Source organism: Hippocampus zosterae, chromosome 12 (genome assembly GCF_025434085.1).
Source record: "Hippocampus zosterae strain Florida chromosome 12, ASM2543408v3, whole genome shotgun sequence".
In the NCBI taxonomy this organism is placed as follows: domain Eukaryota; kingdom Metazoa; phylum Chordata; class Actinopteri; order Syngnathiformes; family Syngnathidae; genus Hippocampus; species Hippocampus zosterae.
In genome coordinates this window covers 11439297-11460839 of record NC_067462.1, presented here as the reverse complement: position 1 = coordinate 11460839, position 21543 = coordinate 11439297, and the positions used below count along the sequence as shown (strand labels likewise).

Genomic DNA, 21543 nt, shown 5'->3' with positions numbered 1-21543 from the left:
GCGGCGCTGTCAAAGCGATGTGCTTTATTAGACTGACAAATGTGTTCGAGCCAAACGAGAACCAAAGGCTTGCACCCATGAATAATAAGGACAACAAAAAAGGGCGGAGCGCCGAAAGAATTTTATTTGAAATGACTGCAGCGATAAAATGATCATATAAATATGATTATAAAACGATCATGTGCGAGGATGAGAAGGAAGAGAGAAATGAGAGGAGGAGCTGAAGGACAAGGACCGTAAAGGGCAGGGGGGTGTAAAAAAAAAGCCAAAAAGGTCAAATGAATTTCAAGGCAAGCAAATGTGAAAAGCAAATTAGAAGGCGAAATAAGGATGGGAGAGAAGGTGTGCATAGAAAGAAGGAAATAAAGACGGAGGATATTGACAGTGAAGGGTGACGATGATTGATGGTGACATTCTCCGGTTCTTGGCGGAGATGAATGTTTAATGCTGTGATGTTTGCAACCGCACCTCACCGCAGTAAATAATGAATTGACAATAAACAACAGCTACCGACACAGTGGATAAGCTCCCTCTGTCGGGCAATACAAACGCAAGTAGGAAATTCAAATGTCTCATTGTTCATTTGAAAGTTGTTGTTGGGCCCCCCCCCCAACTGTTTCATTTGTTCAAGCAGCTGCACATCAGAAGTAGATTTAATGAGAATGCGATCTCCGGAGATGACAGAAATAAATACACCATTAAAAAAATTAAAAGACACACATACGATGGCTATAGAAAGTATACACATACACAGGTCAAGTCGGAGGTTTTAGTGATGTACAAAACTGGGACCATGAAAGACACATTTCAAAACTTTGTTGGCGATTAATGTAACCCCTGCAAATCAATTGATTTTTGTCTTTTTGAGAAGGGAACTAAAAATAAAGTGTGCAAACCCACTTTTGCACCAATCAAAAATCAAACTCATGTTAAATGTGAGTCTGTACACACTTGCTACCGTTTAAAGTGCCTCTGATTATCCACCAATACATTTCAGACGTTCTAGTAGGCTTAGCTGACTTTTGCTTTATAGCATATACTGTACCTGAAGGTTTTGTGCAAACACTAACTGCTTTTCCAGACTGTTCATAATTCCGCTCGCCTTGTCTAAGGCCCCAATTCCAGCTGATGGAAAAACAGCCCCAAAGTAGGATGCAGCCACTATGGACTTGGCGTCGTTTTGCCGATGAGCGCTCTTGTGTTTGTGCCAAGCACGTTTTGGAATTATGGCCAAATGAATTCCACTGTACATAAAGATCCCATTCACTCGTTGAATTTACGCACAAAGTGAACACATTCCTGAGATCAGGACTGTAGCGGCATACGCATACTGATTTTTCCCAAATGTGCACATGAAAACCTCAAGCCAGCAAGCAGAGCGATAAGGGCGCTATAAACAAATGACTGATAGATGCCGCAGGGCCGACATAAAACGAGATTAAAGACGGAGCGAAGGAGGGGTCGGGGATGAACGCTTGATTGAGGCTGTAACGGGCAAAGATTTAAGAGCAGAGATGTGGCGAGAAAATGAGAGAGGGCAAAGGAAAAATATGAGAGCGGCGGCGGCGGAGGCTGAGAGTGGAGGCGATAGATAGGAGAGCGCGAAACGCATGAGCAGGAAGAAAAAGTGAGCAGGGCCATGGAGACGGGATGGAAAGAAAGTGAGAAAAAGGAGAGCGAGAGACATAAAAGTGTGATTTAAGTTAATGACATGTCACTGTCTGACTCCTTTATGTGCGCCTTTATAGGCCCGCATAGGGCATTATTATGTCCCCGCGGGCACTGCGATAGGCTGTGTGCATGTTTGTCAATATTTCTGCATCTGGGGAATGAAACAAAAGATACTGCGTTACTTGCTGAGGAAGATTTGCTGTGTTCATGAAAACGATATTCGAACTTTTGTGGCGAGAAAAGCTGCGCTTAGTCAGCCTTCAAATGATTTTGCCGAGCAGCTTTCTCATAAATGAATGATTTACTCAGACACTTGACCGGTTGGAGATACTGGAGACTGCTCGAACAGTGGGCGGGGCAAGAAGGACTGTGATCATTAATCCCCGGACACTGCCGAATCCCCCTTTCTTGTAGCACGTTACTTGTGCAATGTCGGAAAATACCAGCGAGATTCAAGCGCACTAGTGTTGCTTGACTGCAGTTCAGTAACCCTGCTGAACTGAGCTGAAGCATACTTATTTAAATTGAAGGGGCAAATCCCCAAGAATGCTGTGCTCGGGAGTTCATCTACAAGGAAGCAATGTTCCCTGTAAATTGCGAACATGAGCAATGGCGCAACATCCCTCAACCCTCAGCGCACACAGAAGATGGGTGACACTGGCACCCACCACTCACCTTTCATTTACACACTGATTTCTTTATTTCTACCCAGGTTTGATCAACAAATGGGACACCACACCATTCCCATTTCTCTTCCAGTTTCAGTAGCGCGACCGAGGGGGCACACTTTAGGATTGCGTGGCTTTTGCGTGGAGCTACCCTGTAAAAATCGAGGAAATAAATGTCTAATTCGCAAAGCATGCTCAGATGTTGAAATGCGTCACTAACTCAGATGCCAAGTAGAATGCAGCTCGGTGCACTGGTAGTATTTGCGCATATTTAAATGAGGCAACATGGTCCTGATTGATAAACAATGTCTAATTTACTAACAACGGGGCTAATAGCCACACCCCGTTTTGGGGGAGCAAATGTCTATAAAAAGCTGGTGTCAAATTGGCATTACTCATTGGAAGCCATTTTTGAGCGGGAGATTGCATTGCCAGAGCAACTCATTTAAAAGAAAATATGAAATTATATATATTTGTTGATGGCCGTTTTCAAAGCTTACCCTCATCCCGCGGCGAGTGGCATCTCATTGCTAAGTGTACACATCACAGGTTCAAGTACTGAAAAAAAGACAACCTACACCCACACACATGCGCACACACCAGCAGTATCATATTGTTAGGGTGTGATTGCGGCTTGTGCGGGTGCCGAAATAGCCCCCTTAGATAAGAGCTTATCTGCCGCTCTCAACGGCCACTACAATGGCAGCAGTGAGAGGACCTAACCCAATAATGATACAGTGAAAGAAACACACTCTCACACACGCTGATTGAAACCTGCCCCGTTACCGTTTGTAGAACACACAAACACAGACTCTCTAATTAAGTTTTATCTATTTATAGCATTGAGCTGATTATTCTGGTTGAAATCCCGTTTGTTTGCCAGGGCTGCAGATGAAAGTCGAGAGCCCGTTACTCTCTAATGTAATCACCCACACATCACACTCTAGTATTATTCTATTAGGACCGACTTGGTTGTGTGTGCGTGGGAGCCTGTGAGGGAGGATACTGTATGGAAAGGAATAGGGGAGGGCAAGAATTTGAAAGCACATGAGAGTGGGTGTGGTGCATGTGAAAAGGATCGAAATAAATGACGGAAAGTCGGAAAGTAAACTTTGGGTTAATCGACGGCCGGCCAAATTGATGATATGAAAGCAGAGGACTAAAAAAGATTTATGCTCATCGTTTTCACAGGAAATGTTTTCTGAGGGGGTTGTTCTTGCACCGACCCACCTTGTGACCCAACGTTAACGCCACTACATCACGCCTATAAAGCTACTGGCATGTTTTTACAGGAGCCCCTGTGGGAGATTGGCCGGAAAACCTCAGTTAAGCTCCCCAGAAAAAAAAGATGCTTCATCTTTCTTACCTGTAATCTGACAGCCGTAAAGCTCAAACCGCAGTGCGATGCCATTCTTCCATGTTTGAGGTCGGATTCGCACGAAGCGGGCCAGTACCGGTAGCGGAATGCGATTGAGAACCACCTCTGTGGCATCCGTATTTGCATGGAAAACCTGCAGAGGTAGAGGAGCAACAGGAATCAGGAGAGTCAAACATCTGAAATATATTCAATTTGAAGATTTCATACGGGAGTCCTGAAAATGGGATGGGTGCAGGACTGTAAAAACTAATTAAATGGAGTCAAATGTGTGTTCATCTGCTAAGAGTAATAACACAAGAGCAATGGGAACCCATAAGGCCCCAAACGTCTTTATTAGACAAATTTAAACTTCTTGGGAAAGGTGAGAAGACAGACAAGACTGCTGAGAAGTCTTGGATGACGCTCTTCTTGGGACTGAGTCTTGATTTTCATTTAATTTACACAGATGTCAAATAGTGGAGCTCCAGCAATGCCTGAGAGTCTTTGACCAAACATACAAAGTATTCAAAACGTTTGAAAAAAAATAATTACATAAGTGCTGGAAGGACCTCTGCGGTGCTCCTCTCCATAAATCATAAGTGAGGGTCACTATTATGACACTCCATTTTGAATCCAACACACGCACACATTTTATTTGAAGAGCTGTTTAAAAAAGAAATAAACATACAATAAAATAAAGACGGGCCATAGTTTTGTGTGTGACGAAACCGGCACTCATTAGTCATGTGGAAAAATACAAGCGTTTGGACAAGAAAACACTTGCATCTTGTTTTGTATTCTACTCAATAACACGTCACTGCTGAGCAGTGTCACATAGCAAGGTGGTGGTGGACCCCAAAAAGCAGGCAGGAGGGAGGAGCGGGGTGTATTTGAAGAATTGTATTTAAAACAAGGAAAACTAAATCCAAAACACACAAAGTATCAAACAAAAAACATGACTAAATCTAAAACATAACAATGAACTAAACATGACAGAAAACAAGAGCAAACAGCAACACACATGACAGTAGCGAGAACAAACAATGACCCGACACTGAGTGTTCGGGCTGGGAGTCCTTTTAAAGCCCCAATTAGTTATGACCAACAGGTGTGCAGCTGCCAGGGGAGCCCTACAGTGCCACCTGTTGGTCCCTAAACCGAATCATGACAAGCAGATTCAAATGCAACCCCTCCCAAAAGCGGTTGTCTACACTGGGTTTGTTACAAAAGACCCAAAACAACATAATTTCTGAGGGACTTCAGATTGTCACCCATCCCTTCATTTTCTGGAGAGCTGCTTGTCCTCAGGAGGGTCTCATATGTCTTTTCCACCCCTTCTCCCCCCGAAAAAATGTTGCTCGTTTGGCACTCGGGACAGTGCTGTGCTTAGTTGGTGCTTAACAGGTTCTTAGGAAGAACTAGTTTGGTTTTCCACCGGGAAAGTGCCAAGTAGGAGCTACGCCATAAAGCATCCAAACGTCACCGACATTTACCTAAGAGCACCTGCGCTAGCGCATCGACCTTACAGTGCAGAGGTCATGGGTTCGATCCCAGTGCCGGCCCTCCTGTGTTCCACCGGTGCCTGCGTGGGTTTTCTTCGGGTACTCCGGTTTCCTCCCACATTCCAAAAACAGTCATGACAGGCCGATTGAACCCTCCAAATTGTCCGTAGGTGCGAGTGTGAGCGCGGATGGTTGTTCGTCTCTATGTGCCCTGCGATTGGCTGGCAACCAGTTCAGGATGTCCCTCGCCTACTGCCCGAAGACAGCTGAGATAGGCTCCAGCATTCCCCGTGAGGACAAAGCGGTTGAGAAAACGGATGGACAATAAGCTCTTAGCATCTGCTAGCCAATTTAGCATAGCATATAGTATATGCAGTATATAACAGTCAGGGACATGCCATCAGCAAACACTTATCTTTCTTATTCGTAGATGATCACGAAGCTATCTGCAAGTCTGACATCGCATGCTCTCCGGGCACATCCGCAATTGCTTTTCTGGTGGGACACAATTGTGCCGGAGTTTACCGCTCAATCTGCGGTGATCATGATTACCCCACGTGCTGCTTAGAGCCACCCCTCCCCCACACGCTTACGTAGAGGTTACGAGAGTCTGGCCCAAGGAAATAATTTTCCTGAGAACACCAAACCGAACCTCAAGAGTCCACTTCACTCGACAAAAGCAAAGCAAGATCAAGTGCCGAAACTAAGACTATACTTACAAAAACGTAGAACCAAGAGAACCAGAAACAATTACGACAAGAGCGAGAGATCTAGAACATGAAAATCCGAGCGAGCGCAGCAACAAGGTCAATAATAATCCAACAACTGCAGGCTGTTTTTGTCAATCCTTAAATACATGGCTGCATGACGAGATCATTGGCCGCAGGTGAGAACACTGAAGGATTGGCTCTAGTCTGCCACCTGCTGGTGACACAACAACAAAATCAAGAAAAACCTAAGTAGCAGTTTCAAGCACCGGAGCTAAAGCGAGAGCCTTTTTTGCTGAAAATACTGTTCTCAGTGCGTATTATGATTGATCCCTTTATGGGGGTAATGAGAGTCTTTACTGTTTACATCCACCATTCAGAACATATCTCAGTGTCGTGAATTGTGACTTGCTGAGGTTAGGTTTATATTTCGCAGATAATGTTCTCCCCAAGGGCTTTTCCTCTCATTTCCGCGACATCAGTAAAGATGTATTGGACCGTGTATCGTATCATGTATAAGTCTGTGAATGTGTACAGGGAAGGCATTTTATTTTTCGTGCATCAGCAACATTGTAAATGGCGTGAGGTCCTTTCTTGAAGACAAAAATGTTGAGTAAGCAAGTGTTACTCCCAAAGAACCTGTAGAACGTTGCACTGTTGCGCACACACGCACAGTTGTTCATAGGACAACAATAAGAATATTTATGACAATTAATTCATTCATATCGATTATGCATAGTATTATAACTAGCACCCCCATCATGCATTTCATGTGCTCCTAGAAAGAGTGAGGTCTGGGCTCGGTGTCGGGCTCGCCCACAACCCTAGAAGAGTGTCCTTGATCTAACCAGCGATTTGTGTTGACAGTAGTAATTATTTTGTTAATGTAAGGAGCATCGATGCAAAAAAATACTGGATGTTCTTGTTTGTTGAACACTTGCATATACAAAGTCATGGCACTGGCGTGTTTTATTAGTGGGAGCAAAAATACAGGCTACGGTTAATCACCGCAGCACATATTTATGGTTCACGGTGGTCCGTTCACCATGACAAGATCCATAAATAAATACTCCCTCGTTACACACGAACCCGAGTTGCATACAGAAATGCACTGTCCCTAACGTTCCTCTTCACAAAGAGCAACGTGAGTGCAAAGGTTAACGTCAAGACTCACGCGGTCTGCGGCAACCTTGTGTGTCGTAAATCAAAGGGTGTAAGCATCCTCTTCTCACGTCCCCTTGGTTAAACACACATACAGACGAGCAAAGAAAAACACAGTCTTTATTCCTTGACACACAGTGAGAAGAGAAAAAACACACACACACACACACACACATTCACGCACACGCTCATCCAGTCTCAACTGTCTTCTAAACACATTCCACAGAACACACCGTCTTTCGACTGCTGGTGCTCGACACGTCCCACCAAGTGCGCATACACACAAAAACGATTTCCCCTAAGACACAACACACACAAGTGGATGAAAAGCCAGTGGATGCGGTCTCACATTGCCAAAAGTGTTCTTCTCATCATCTGACATCATGACTTAACATTTGCGTCTGCATCTGACAGTGTCATGTACGTTTATGGCTGTCATCTGCATTGGGCTCGGTTCAGGCAAACACAGCTGGGCTTCTCATTTCGTATTCTCTTGCCTATTTCTGGCTTTTACTTTGACGTCTTCACTCTGTTTCTCTGTCATGAAAACATGTTCATCTCGACATAAACTACCTCCTGTTGTTTCACTACAGCCGTTTCTCCTCTGTGCCTCGCTCTTCCGTTACGGCGGCGTCGGAAACAACGTGGTGAGTGCAGTAACGCCCGTCCACCAGAGCCAAAGGCCTCGCAATTACTTGCTTGGGTACTCATTTATAGACGTTTGCCTTGTTTTGTTTTGAGCGTTTCGTGCGGGCGGATTCATCATTTCTTCCCGGTTCCGAACCATTAAACAACGGAAGCCTTCAGGGGTGAAAAAGTGTGAATAAAGAAGCTCTCTGATTTACAAGAGAACGATCAAGGCACCGGGCCAACTGGGGATTGAACCCAGGACTGAACGGGGGTACGATACGAAGGCAGACTCGCTGAACCGGTACCCCTCTAATGGCCTCAATGCCAGTTAAATGATGGAAAAATGCCAAGAGGCCCCAAAAGACATAATGGGAGAGCAATTACAAGCGTGTGTGAGTGTGTCACTGGGTAAAAAGTATAATTATAAAGTCGGACTCTGAGGATTTGGGGCTGGTGGTGGCTTTGTGATTTCCCTCGGTGGCCAGTGAAACATTTCCTCAGTCAGCTCATGTACACAAATACACACAGAGCTTTGTTCGGGGTCACCAAACAGAGCTGCAAATGTAGAACGGCTTCCACTGTGACCAATGTTGTTTTACAACCCCTAAGTAAATGCAAATCCCTTTAGTGCAAGGCTACTGTGCATATTTAACACAGTGACCTTATCTTGAGCTATGAATGCTTTTTTTTTTCTTTTCCCAATACTGGAATGGCACTCTGACTTCTGTCCAGACCTTCACAGATATTAACGCTGCGAATTAAGATTGTCTATGAAATGACAGGGGATGTCAATGCCATTTTTTTCTTCACAATGCCATATTCTTTGCGCCCCCACAAATATAATAAAAGACATCGGCATACAGGGAATAAAGCTTTGTAATGTGATATCGTTATGAAAAAAACTGCTTTGCTTCTCTGCTTTCCATGGAGAATTCCAATGTACGCTACCACTCCCGACCAACTTTTTTGAAGGTAGCGTGGGTTCAATTCCCACTCAGAGTCGGTGAATGGTTCTGTGTGCCCTGTGCCTGAGCAGTAACCGGACCGGCATGTCGTCGGTTTTAGGCCAAGGTCAGCTGTAATACACTCCAGCTTTCCGGAAACCTGAACAGGATCAGGGGTATGGATAATGAAGGACTATTTTCTTGAAGACAACTGTGTGATCACACGAATGAATTATTCATGCCCAACCTGGTGTTTGTATACACACATTAACAACCGTGTTTTCGGCTGCGCAAGTGAGCATTCACTGCGGGGGGTGCCAGGTGATAGGTAGTCACCCACCCAGCTCTTAAACTCCTCAATTTACTGTTAACAATCTCTAAAATGCTTGGATGGCAATCAACTAATGGACTGTGTGTGTGTGTTTTGTGAAGCTTTGTTAATGGACTGATGTTAACAAGAAAGGACCGGCTGATACCAGGATCGCAACGGCGTTCCATTCCTTCGGCAGCGATATAACAACAAGATAGAATGCGCTGTAGTCCCACGCTAACGTAGGAGTAAAATCATAATTACACTCAATATTTGTAGGACATTAAAATTAGCACTTCAGAATTAGTAGAGGTCCTGTAACATGTTAGCAATCGGGCCATTTCTTTCCGCAACCAGATTTCAAACATGTTCTCTCTCTCCCATGGGCCAGCTCGCTAGACCTCCATGACATCAGAATTTTTTCATCGTCTGGGTGATCGGTCAGAGCTACACTTGTTATACGGCCAACTTCAGGTCGAAAAATACCGTCTGCGAAGGCTTTGGGTTCACTCGTGAGAATAAAGAGACTGTGACCAGGACATTGAACCACAGGTTGCTCCTGATGCTTTGCCATCAGGAGGTGAATAAAGGAGGCAGCGTTAAAGTGCTTCGAGTACAGTCAAGGTTGAAAATATACAACAAGCCAAAGGCCAAATCTTTGTAAATGATGAAAGGTGATCGAGGCGCAGAAGTAATGGAAGTAAACAATGTTTTGCAGGGACCGACGACAAACTTGCGTGTCTGTCGACTAACCTCGGCACCGAGCACAAGCAAGGAATACAACGCGCTCACCGAACTGAAGAGCAGGTGGGTCCAGTTTTGTGCGTGCGGTGTCGTGAGCCTACGGGTCCCCGCTACAGTCAGCCAGCAAGAACCAGTGCAGACACACTGAATTATTCAAAAGTCTAGAATGTGCGTCTTTTGTGAATATGTGTGTGGACAGAGTTATAAAATAGTAAAACGTCTTCCATCTCCTCGCATCTCATCACACACGCACAGACGCACACGGCGGGACAGTTCATTTGTACCGCGTGTGTGTGTGTGTGTGTGTTGGTGTTCAGTCCAAATGTTTTAGAAAGGAAATGATACATGACTACCTGATAATTTCCCCATTTGTCCTTTTCCTCTCCATTTCCTCACAGAGCGTCTTCATTCATCACGTCTGCTTTGACCTCAGCCTCCCTCTTGATTTCTCCTCAACTCCCAGCCTTCCTCTCCATGTACTCGCACTTGTCCTTTTATTTTCTCTCCCCTCTCTTCACCTCCGCGCCGGCTACGTTCCGGAGGCCAGCGGATCTATCTAGAGACATCTGCGCCGGCAACACCCTCGTCTGCTATTCTCATTATTCCCCTCCTGCTCCCTGGCGCCATTCGCGCTCCCATCCATCCATTCCAACCTCATTTCGTTCCCCGCTTCCCGCCTCGTGTACACCTCATTCCAGCCTTCTGCCATTTTTCCTTCACTCGCTTCTTCCCAGGAAACGTTCTTCCTCGGGGTTCCCGACTCACTAGAGCGGCTCCGTCCACTCTATCAGCTCAGTGGACCGCTTGATCTTTTGTTTGCATTGCTCTTACTTCGCTGCAAGTCACAGCGTTTTCCATATGTCTCATCTGGCTGACCCTTAGACCCTGGATGACATTATCAACCACATTACTGATCGCACAAATCACTATTGCATGTTGACAGTTGTGCTTCCCCGACGGTCTCTCTCTCTCTCTCTCTCTCTCTCCAGATGTTAACATACATTCCTTATTTGTATATGGTCATAGAGTGCGCGTTTACTTTTCTGCCTGTAATAAACAGTTGCAATTGCGATAAGTGCTTTCTACTCAGGGTAAAATCCGCTAACGCTCATTATACGTCGACCTTCTTTTATGTTTCTTGCTCATAAAATACAAATGGCAACGATTCGCAGAGATTAACGTGCCGGTCATTTATTCCAGCAGCATAAACTTCCCCCATTGTCTATTCGCGGAAGGGAAGGTAATGGAAAAGATGAGAAGTGGACACAAAGGGGGGAGAAGGATAATGCAAATGAGGATGTGAAGGGTGTGCATGAGCGGTCAAGAGGGAGCCCCTGATGGATGGAGAGATTTACAGAGAACTCAAGAAGGAGTGAATAAATGAAAACCCCTGGCATGTGGTCACTTTATTAGGGACTGTTATTTTTTTTCTACTTGAAGGATCCTATAGCAGCTCTCTAAGGCGTGTCGGAAAACAATTATTTTCTCATCTGTCATTCATATAAAAGGTACATTTTTGAACTAAATGCTTCCATCTGAGCCTGTTGTAATGGGATCCATACTAGAGAGAAACAAATATTTTTGACCAGTGTTGTTTAATGATTTATGCGTTATAGCCGCTGACGCTATTTAGAATGCCGCCGCTTCCTCGTGTGAGGTATGACAACTGAGAAGAGCCATCGGGCGCCGGATGATACAAAAATTTCATCAGTAGATAAATTGTCAGCGGGTTCTCTTGCGTGAGCTTGATCCAAAAATGTTGCTTCATCTTTTATGACTTCATGAATAACACTGCAGCATTAAAACCAGTGGGAACAGTATCATCTAACAAATGAAAGAGGTAATGACCCTGAGCGGAACATTTACATGACAATGGCCAAGAGAAACTTTTTTTCCCCTCGCATTTGGGAAAGTTTCGAAACAATCCACAACCAACCACAAGGACTGTTAAAAACATGCCAATATGGAATAGTAATATGCATGCCGGGTCAGTAGTTAGCAACTGCGACTTTGTCAAGGAACACAGAATTTGATCTAAAAGTGTCAGTGAAAGCCTGGCATTGGTTGACTATTTGTGTTTTTGTTGAGGCGTCCTTGCACATGCCAAGATCTCTCGTCTTCCTTTCTGCGTGGTATAAAAATAAAAATAAAAACATCCTTTTGAGATCTATTTTCACTCTGTGTCTTCAGGCTCCAAAACTGTGTTGTTGTTGTGTTAATTGGGCTTTTGATACACATTAACAATCAAAATGAATTTGAGCATGTCAAAAGCCCGACTATCAGCTGTCTCAACATTTTTGGGGGATTATTTGGAATGATTCTCCTGCTGTGTAGGGGCTGCTCAGAGTGTTCCCCCAGCTTCTCCCTCCCCGATCTGGTCGGAAAATTATGAACGTTAAACCTGTTTAACTGAGATGGCAAATCCTTATGTGTATGCTTTCAGGCATGTGCGATGTTTGAGGGCTGCAATGGGCTGCATAGCTGTGGGGGGTGACCTAAAATAAAAAGCATGGGGCGTGCATTGACTTTTATTATCTATTATGATGAACTCTCTGTACATTATGTACGTTATTTCTAAAGGCAAATCACAAGAGCCCAACAAGTGCGCGACGCTCGAATGTAGTTTTGTTTATTATGCAGCCTAGCGCCTGCACAGTCACAACATGGCAAGTGAGGAGGAACACTCTTGGAAGCACTATTATCATTCAAAAATGTCTCTGACTCACCACGGCTCCTTCCAAAATGGTTGTCAGACGCAATATGTGAGTGGATCTTTTTGTGAGGGGATGCGTGTACAAGACAAGGGGATGGATATTTTCACCATGTCAGCCCCCTCCCCCAACCCCCAAAAGATATAACTCAGGCAAAAAAGGAGTAGCACACGCTCGCCCCATCTGTGTCGCTGTCCGCATTCAGCTGTGAAACAGATTTCTATGGTTATGGTGGAATCAAGCAGGATTATGGGAGCTGGTACCAACCACAAAACATCATCATCCAACTGAGTTCCTTCCACTTCGACATGAACTCACCCTCATGCTTCATCTATGAAAAATTCAATTTCCAAAGCCTCATTACCATCCCTCGACATGCTGTTTTTTTTCTCTCTTTTGCTTTTACCCAACCAAAAAATAGAAATAGGAATCTTAATCAATCCCACGGCTTTTGCAAACCTTTTGGGTTTGCAACTCCCACCCCCAAAAAATAAAACATCAAGCATGCTTTCATTGCTTCTCGAGTTTCCCCCTGTCGAGTTTTAAGACTTTGTATGGATTTTCCAGTCTAGCCCTAGACATAGTGATAGACCGCAGGACAATATGTGTGGACCGCTAGCACGGGAGGAAAGTCTGTGATGGTAAAAACGGCCACAACCACTGGACCAGTGCAGGAATGCTTTTTCCTTTTAACCGCGGTGGCAATGATTCTAAGACCCCTGATACCATCTGCTTGTGTTCTTCGCAGCATCTCTATACTGGAGTGTAACCTTAATGCTTTACTACCTTACAGAAGCAGCTTAAAAGAGTGTTCACACAGACAGTCAGAGCGTTTCACAAGTAACTAACAGTAATCAGATGTGATGGGAAAAGCAGATTGTGCAGTGTGGTCACATGCGATGATGTAAGGTATCATTAGGAGTTTCGGAGACGTGTGCTTGTTCGTTAAAAGATAAATAAAGAAATTAAGCCGAATGAATGATGGTGGCTGTATTTGCAAGCACACAGGTTGGATTTTCTTTGGGGGGGCTGGGGGGCGGGGGGTTGTGGTTAACGTGTTGCTGAATATTCCGTCTCGTGTTTCTCTCAGCAATGAGCGCACATGCCCGTGTCATGGCCTCAGCTTCACCCAAGATCATCCAGACTATTTGTAGTTGCCTTTTTTTCCAACCCGTACTCGTGAAGGATTACGTGAATGCGGGTGGGCTCTGACCCTACCTTATGATTCTTGCCGTGTCTGTAAACCATCCAGTCCTCGCCATTGGTGCTGACCTCCAGCTTGAAAGTAGTCACAAAGTATGACTTTTGCGTCTCCTTGGAAATGGCGCCCTGCATGGCGATGCCTGTGATCACCTTCAACGTGTAGAGGTCCACCTGTCAGCAAATATAAGAGGAAACAAAATCTGCGTGAGGATAATACTTGGCTATTGAGTTACTGAGACCCCGAAGGATGACAAATGACAACGTGCTGGGGGTAGATTTTACACAGATTTCCCCACATTCAACTTGGTTTGATATGACTGCTACTGGCCCTGCAAGAAGACAGCACATTTATGCAAATGTTCAACAAAATGTAATGGTGAAGATTACTGGAAAATTACGTTTCCATTGTAACAAACCGGCATACAGTATACAGTACTGGGACATCTGACAAGAGGTTGCACACAAACAAATACACAAATGTCAATATGACTTCCATGGATGATAAAACTTGCAAACATGGCGAGAAAGGTGAAGTGAACATAAAAAAAAAAAAAAGAATATAAAATCTTGCATCCCCATCTGCGCTAATCTATATTTAACCTAATTGAAATTCAGGTCCGTGACTCTGAATCCTTAAACTGTCAATGGGCCCTCACAATTAATGTCTTAAAGTGTGGAAACTGCCTGAAGACAGACATAAACATGCAAATACGGACATCAACTATTCAGCAACCATTTCTCACCTTCCCCATTCTGCTTTTATGCTCCTCATCTCGCTTTCTGTCTTGCCTCGCTCTCTCTCCTTTGGCAGATCAATAGTGATGACCAGGGGCTCATTTTAATTTCCTGCCATACAATAGCTATAATCACCTCTCCAGCCTGATTGTGCATGCTACGCCGCTTGCGGGACCCGCTGCTGATACATGTGGCATCTTACCTGAACTGCAATTTCGACCTTGCGTCTGCTCTTTGTCGGAACATTTTATGTATTAGGGACATTTCCTGGAATTGGCTATAGCTCAGTTCAAGAAGTGAAGCCTCACAATGACTTTCAGTAACCTTGCTAAACCACTCTGTATACTACATACAGAATAACAGAATAATAAGGGGCGGGGGGGCGTTGGTTTGTGCTGTGTTGTAAGTAGTCTTGTTGCTGCAGAAAGCAAGCTCAGTTACCGCCCAAATGAATGTTTTTCAATACAAATAATCTAATTCTGATTTATCATGTACATGTAGGTTAATGACAGAATACATCCTTGCCGCACCTCTATCATAAACTGAGGACCGCTTGCAATTGACGTCACCAAAATATGAGAACCTCCTCATAGTATGACTCAGTGCAGTCTTACATCACTATTAACTTTTAAGATAAGATAAGAAAACCTTTATTAGTCTCGCAATGGAGAAATTTCCAATTCACAGCAGCAAAGCGATGAAAGGAAGAAGTAGAACAACAAAATATAGGAGCTGCTAGAAAGGCAGCCACTCTCCACTTTTGGGGTTGTGGTAGGAAGTACCAAGACAGTACCCAGACAGAATCCATGCAAGCTCAGGGAGAATATACAAACGCCCCTTAGAGATAAAGACAAAGGAGTTTCAAACCCAAATCCTCTGACTGCGAGGCAGACGCTGCAACTCTATGCTATGTTGTCTGAATACAAATCTTATACAACAACAACACTGGAGATGTTCGCTCAGTCAGAATGTGTGATGTGTATATTATGCGTGCGAATGCTGAGCGGCCCACCAGGGTACAATACGCCTCACCGGGGGAGGCAAAACGCTGTGTTTGTTACCTGTCAGGAAGACAGGTGTTTTAGATGCCTCCCACAACACACACACACACACACACACTTGCTCACTTAGGCCCAGACAGAGATCTACCAAGACACCTAATCGATAGTCTTGAGCTGAGGAGAAGAACACATAAGAGCGGCTGAGAAGAGGTGAGGAGTGAGTGAGACGCGGAAAAAGAAAAAGAAGGAGGTGAAGACCAAATAAGAGCTCGAACCGAGAGATAGAGACAGATGCTAAGTGAAGCTTCCCTGGAAAGACTACTCATCAATCACACAACTATTGGAATAACGCAGCCACCAGCACTCGCATCATCAATCTGCGCCAAGCCTCACAGTGGACCACAAAGCGAGAGGAATAGAAGAGAGCGGAAGGGTAAGAAGCCCCTTTCGGACTGCCTACGAAAGGCAAAGTAGTTTCCCCTCGCCACCCATCTGTGTGAATGAATACCAAAGTGACTGGATTGTGGGTTGAAGTCAACCCACACATTTTCCGGCTTTGGAGGTAGTAATCGAGCGAAAACGGTGGTGGGATGGTGCCTGCGTGAACGGGAGCTGAGAAACTCTGTGATTGGATGTGAACACATTTCGCTCCATTTTAAAATATTGTCTCTATGATGCACTGGTTGTGCAGAAACAATGTGAAAGGGGCTTGTTCAGGTTAGCACAGCAAAGCATGCTTGAGCTGCATTCTCACTCACACACACACACACACACACACACGCTGACAGACACACACACACACATACACACACACACACACACACACGCTGACATAAAAACAAACAATCACAAATGAACACACAAACACTGAGACATATACACAAACCCACACACAAAAGGACACTTGGTTTCAAACACTAATGGACACACACAGACTCACACGAACATACACATTCATGGACATGCACGCAAACACACAAGGACACGCCCACGCACAAGGTGCAAGATTCAAGCATACTGGCCGGGCATGAGGGCATTTATGACAGCTGCTTGTCAAGACTGGAGCCGTTTGCCCACTCACATACACACCAACGCGGCAACACACAAACAGAGAGCGACACACCGCTGAGTGTTAACACAGGGAAACAGCTGAGGCGCTCTGTGGAACGTGGCGGCCTCATAACAAAACCAGTGGTCAGCAGCAGAGACGGACAGAACGATAACACGGGAGGTCGCCTCCAGTAAAAGTTCATTTCCAGTCAACTGTCCCAAACTATCGGCGTCCAGTGAATGAATGAGCGTCACCAAGCCATCCACCGAATGCATGGAAGGAGCGCTAATGTCAACAACTGCCATTGGTTTCTGTCTGTTCTTCTTTTGCATTTTGACAACTATATCAGTAAGAGGACCAGTAAAGCGTGCACCATTATCTCATTGGGCAGTGAGAGAGGAAGGAAGTGTAGACTGATGGGACCTTGACCACGTCCTACTTTAGCTGTGGTTCCTTCCTGTGTTTCATATCTAAGAAGTCGGCCACCGTGGAGTCGTGACATTTGCTACGGCGAGGCTATTACCGTATTGGCCCGAATATAAGACGGCCCTGATTATAAGAGGACCCCCTCTTTTTCAAGACTCAAGTTTGGAAAAAAAGACTTTTTCAACACCAAATTAATTTTTATACAAAAAATAATTACAGTAAATCTGAAACTAATGATTCTAACGAAATATTTGAGAGGAAAAGCATGTTATATTGCCTCATTCAAATCCTAATATCTGAACATTTAAATATGTCAACTAAAGTGCAGGGGCGGCCCGGTAGTCCAGTGGTTAGCACGTCGGCTTCACAGGGTTCGATTCCAGCTCCGGCCTCCCTGTGTGGAGTTTGCATGTTCTCCCCGGGCCTGCGTGGGTTTTCTCCGGGTGCTCCGGTTTCCTCCCACATTCCAAAAACATGCGTGGCAGGCTGATTGAACACTCTAAATTGTCCCTAGGTGTGAGTGTGAGTGCGAATGGTTGTTCGTTTCTGTGTGCCCTGCGATTGGCTGGCAACCGATTCAGGGTGTCCCCCGCCTACTGCCCGAAGACAGCTGGGATAGGCTCCAGCACCCCCCGCGACCCTAGTGAGGATCAAGCGGCTCGGAAGATGAATGAATGAATGAACTAAAGTGCAATCACATTCAAAACGAATGGCTTCTGGTTTTTGAAATGTAAATGACATCATAACTTCTCCTTAGCTGCCGGTTAACCTGGCCGATCTTCGACCCACTTTTCTCCATATTGTCGCTACATTTCTCCATTTTCTGCTATCTCTGCTATTATTTTCTTCTCTTTTTTTTCTTACCGCTATTTTTTTATTTGTCTTCTTCCTGCTACCGCTATTTTTAGTTTTATTCTTCGTGACAGGGGTTCACTTTGGCCTGGGGAGTCAAGTTCAGCATCTAGCGTCGTGAATGGGTATAATGTCTAGACCCCGAAAATAAGACGACGCACACTTTTTCAGTCTTATTTCAATGCAAAAAAACATTGTCTTATATTCTGGCCAAAACAGTACTTGTCGTTCACATTTTTTTTGTTGATACAGCTCCATTCGAAGGCAGAGGCGCTACATTGTATGGTATTGTATCCATTAAGATGGTCAATCTCATAAACGCAAAAACTTTCAGCAGCTTCTTGCGTCCCCTTTGGCTCTTAAATCATATTTTAAGATGTAAAACAAGTCCATCTGTTGAAATGAGACTACAGAGAGCCCGAGGCATGCACGCATGAATAGCTTTATTGCCGTGATACTTTAATCAAGGGATATTGTGAGTAAATGTTTGTGATTTGTTTATTCATTTCTTTGTTATTAAACTGCAAGCATGCTCCGCTGGTTTGTCAGAAATCAGTTAATTAGAGATGCATGGCTGCACCGATATGCTCGGGATTTTCTCGACCAAGTGAGGGAATTAAAACCTGTAATGTCATTTGTTTGTCCATATTGAATGCAGAGATATAATATCAAGTGTGGATAGAAAACAAACAAAATGTGTAAAAAAAAAAAGAACCAAAAAAGATCTGGATAACCAACTCCATTGTTCATTGGGGCCTCGGAAGGTGAATGCCGCTCACTTTGTAAAATCCAAGTCTGCTGTCATGCGTTCTCATTTCAGTGCTTTCAGATCCATGTTGCAGACAAATATGAGGTCCGGAAGAGGCACATCGACAGAGTTCCTTTCCAACGGCAGGAACCAATTTGTGAACAAATTGCAACTGAACCTTTAGTCTTTCAAAGTCTTTTTTCTTTTGCGCCAGGAGTAGGAGACAATTAAAACAAAAAAAATAGTACAGCCTAAGCGTGCCTTCTTGTGCCGCATGATGACATATTCTTATAATGCAAGGCAAAAGCGTCGATTGCGAAATGTTTCTAAGCTCAAAGTGCCACATGTGGGACTGGTTTGCACCCCATGTGCTTGTGTCCCGGGATGAACCGTCTTCAAGTTTAGAGGGTCATAGGTTATGGGGTACAATGACTTGAGGGGCAACTAGACATTTGCGTGCAAAGGTCTGTTATGTTGTTTTTAAGTTTAAAGGTCAAACAATACTTACATGGGTATCAGAGGAGGGGAATGTCATTGAAAACGTATTAGAAATGAATAAAGGTCTTGTAAATCATCTCATATAAAGCAGACTTGGACTGCCGTTGGGAGGCTCGGGGAAGGTGACACCCAACAAGATAATCTATTGTTTACAGAATGGGTGTTACGAAGAAGGGCCTCATTGGCCGTGGTGGATCCATTTCTGTCTGAGCAGTGTGTGAACCTCAGCCCCCCACCCTTGCCCGATTCCCCATGAACCAGACAAGCTCATAACTCAGGCTTGGCAAGTGGCTGGCACAAAGTTGGCACTGTGATGGAACACAGTAAACAATGCCTTGCTGAGGCATCGAGCTGCAAAACCTTGATAACACCACACCGCCCACCCTCGCTCTAGCCAGCCTACTGATACAAATATAGCAATAGAGAGTTATTATGTGTGACCTGCCAGCACAAGGACAAATATGCTGCTAAAATAACAATGCAATGTCTTTTCAGTTGAGATTTCTATTTTGATTTGAATAGGATTCGGCAATTCAGGAATACGGCAGCTGGCGTGCTATTGTCGAAGGCAAAAATAACTTTTGTCCTAGTCTCATGCGGCCATACGGTCTTGCACTGTACCTGTATGTACTCTCTGTTGCTGTCCTCATTCGGCGTCCATCCGTTGTTGTCGTAGTTGAGTCGGGCCTGATGCGGCAGCCAGTTTTCGTCATAAAAACTTGATGAAGCTGTGATCTGTTCATCGGTGATCTTGCCGGATTCCATGCCAAAAGCATTACTGCAATGAAACGCTGTGCGAAAAGCAAATATTTTAGGATGGGAATTTAGTTTTTAAAAAATAGGACAAAAGAGATTTTCTTCCACTTACTTTCACTGACTTCCTTGTGCGTCATGTTGTACCGCGCCGAGAAGCCGTCTTTCGCCACAGCCATGTCAGTGTGGAAGGAAAGAGAGAGAATCCCAGTAGATGATTGGATCTCCGGTGGTACCATGGTCCCGCAATATCGGCCAATGAGTGGGCCCACTGGGGAGCCGAAAGAATGAAACCACTTAATTGAATTTTGACAATTAGAATTTGATATGTTCACGAACCAACAATCCATTAAATGCAAGTCATTCTCAGGGAAATGAATGACGCAAGTGCATTCAATTCCCTTTCACCAGCTCTCTTGGGTATTTCACATGAACTACACCTTTGAAAAATGTTACTATGGAGTGTGATTGGCAGTTTGACACTGAAGGTTCGATACGAGCGTCAAACCCTGAGCTCCAATTCCGTAGAACCGGCTTCAAAGCTTTATTCAAATCATGCGGCATATGACGCTAGAAGCGGAAACTGCTTCTTTGCCTGAATGAATCAACTGTCTGGTGCCCTGTGATCAAATGGAAAAAGCGGTCCAAGGTGTAGTCTCTCACCCAATGTTAGCATGGATGGCTCCACAACCACTCGGGAGTTGGCCAGCTCACTGAGTACAGAAAGCTAACACCACTATTTTCTAAAACACAATTAAGAAAACAAGTAGAAGTGTGAACATGTTTTTAAGTCGATGTGTGTCATGAAGTACTCCTTATATATTTAAGCCAGTGGCTCTTAACCTTGTTCAAAGTACTGAACCCAACCAGTTCATATGCATATTCACCGAACCCTTCATTAGTGAAAAACAAAAAAATATATATTTTTTTTACAAATTAAAGACATAAAAAAGGCATTTATTAATACAGAAAAATGTAAATAAAATTTCAAGACATAAGTATATGGTTTTTTTTTTATTTGACAACATGTTATCGCGACAGTCACACATTGACTACTGAGCGAACTAAATTTCCTGCAGCACTGATTGGACAAGCCATGTAATGTGATCATCTGCAGCCAGCAATGGCCAAGTGGGCATGTCATAACTAATTGCCATATTGAGTCGGGTTTGTCTTAACCTCCATAGCAGAGGCTCCTCCGAACCCCTGAGACCGATTCACCGAACCCCTGGGGTTCGATCGAACACAGGTTAACAACTACTGATTTAGACAGAGCACTGGGAAGATGAATGCCAACATACGACTGGGGTAATACTCGCATGAAAGTGCTGTGTCTGTCGTGCAGATTCACATCAATACTGGTGGACAGTTCAGATATACAAACAACGGTACGGTCTTCTTCAACCTATTCCAAAGGACTACATAATCAATCATTACACTAGCATTCATATAACAACAAAATTAAAAGCAAACTCTGGATTCTAACCGTTATATTGGCAGTTTGACAAAGTTATAGTAGTTCTACTCTTCGCATCATCTATAAATCACCCTTTTCATTTATCAGCATGCTTTCCTTCTTGGATTGTACCCCCACCCCCTCTTCGCCCCACCCAACCTCTCCAATTCTGTCCTCTGCTGAAATATAGTCAGGCCCACACCTTTCCCTGTCACCACCTCCCTTCCGATTAGTCATTCCCTGCAAGGTAGGCTGTACGTGGTTTCACACTGTACACTATAATCGCACGTGTGTGTGTATGTGTGTGTGTGTTTGTCTGTATATAAATTCAAGGACCTAAGTGATGCATCTACTGTCGTCTTCTCTGAAACAGCAACTTGTATATGTCAACACAAACAGATGAGCATGATCTCGG

At 44.3% G+C, this 21543-nt stretch overlaps 1 protein-coding gene across 2 annotated transcripts in view; it reads right to left on the bottom strand.

Annotated features, from left to right (window-relative positions):
- Positions 1–21543, bottom strand: part of LOC127611118 (neuropilin-2-like) — an 84948-nt gene that overhangs the window by 30771 nt on the left and 32634 nt on the right. For both annotated transcript variants that reach the window (XM_052081452.1, XM_052081451.1), the window contains exons 5-8: positions 19788–19943; positions 19541–19710; positions 13624–13779; positions 3706–3850 (exon numbers count right to left, since the gene is read on the bottom strand). In XM_052081452.1, the coding sequence (XP_051937412.1) occupies positions 3706–3850; positions 13624–13779; positions 19541–19710; positions 19788–19943 (627 nt within the window). The remainder of the gene's footprint in view (positions 1–3705; positions 3851–13623; positions 13780–19540; positions 19711–19787; positions 19944–21543) is intronic.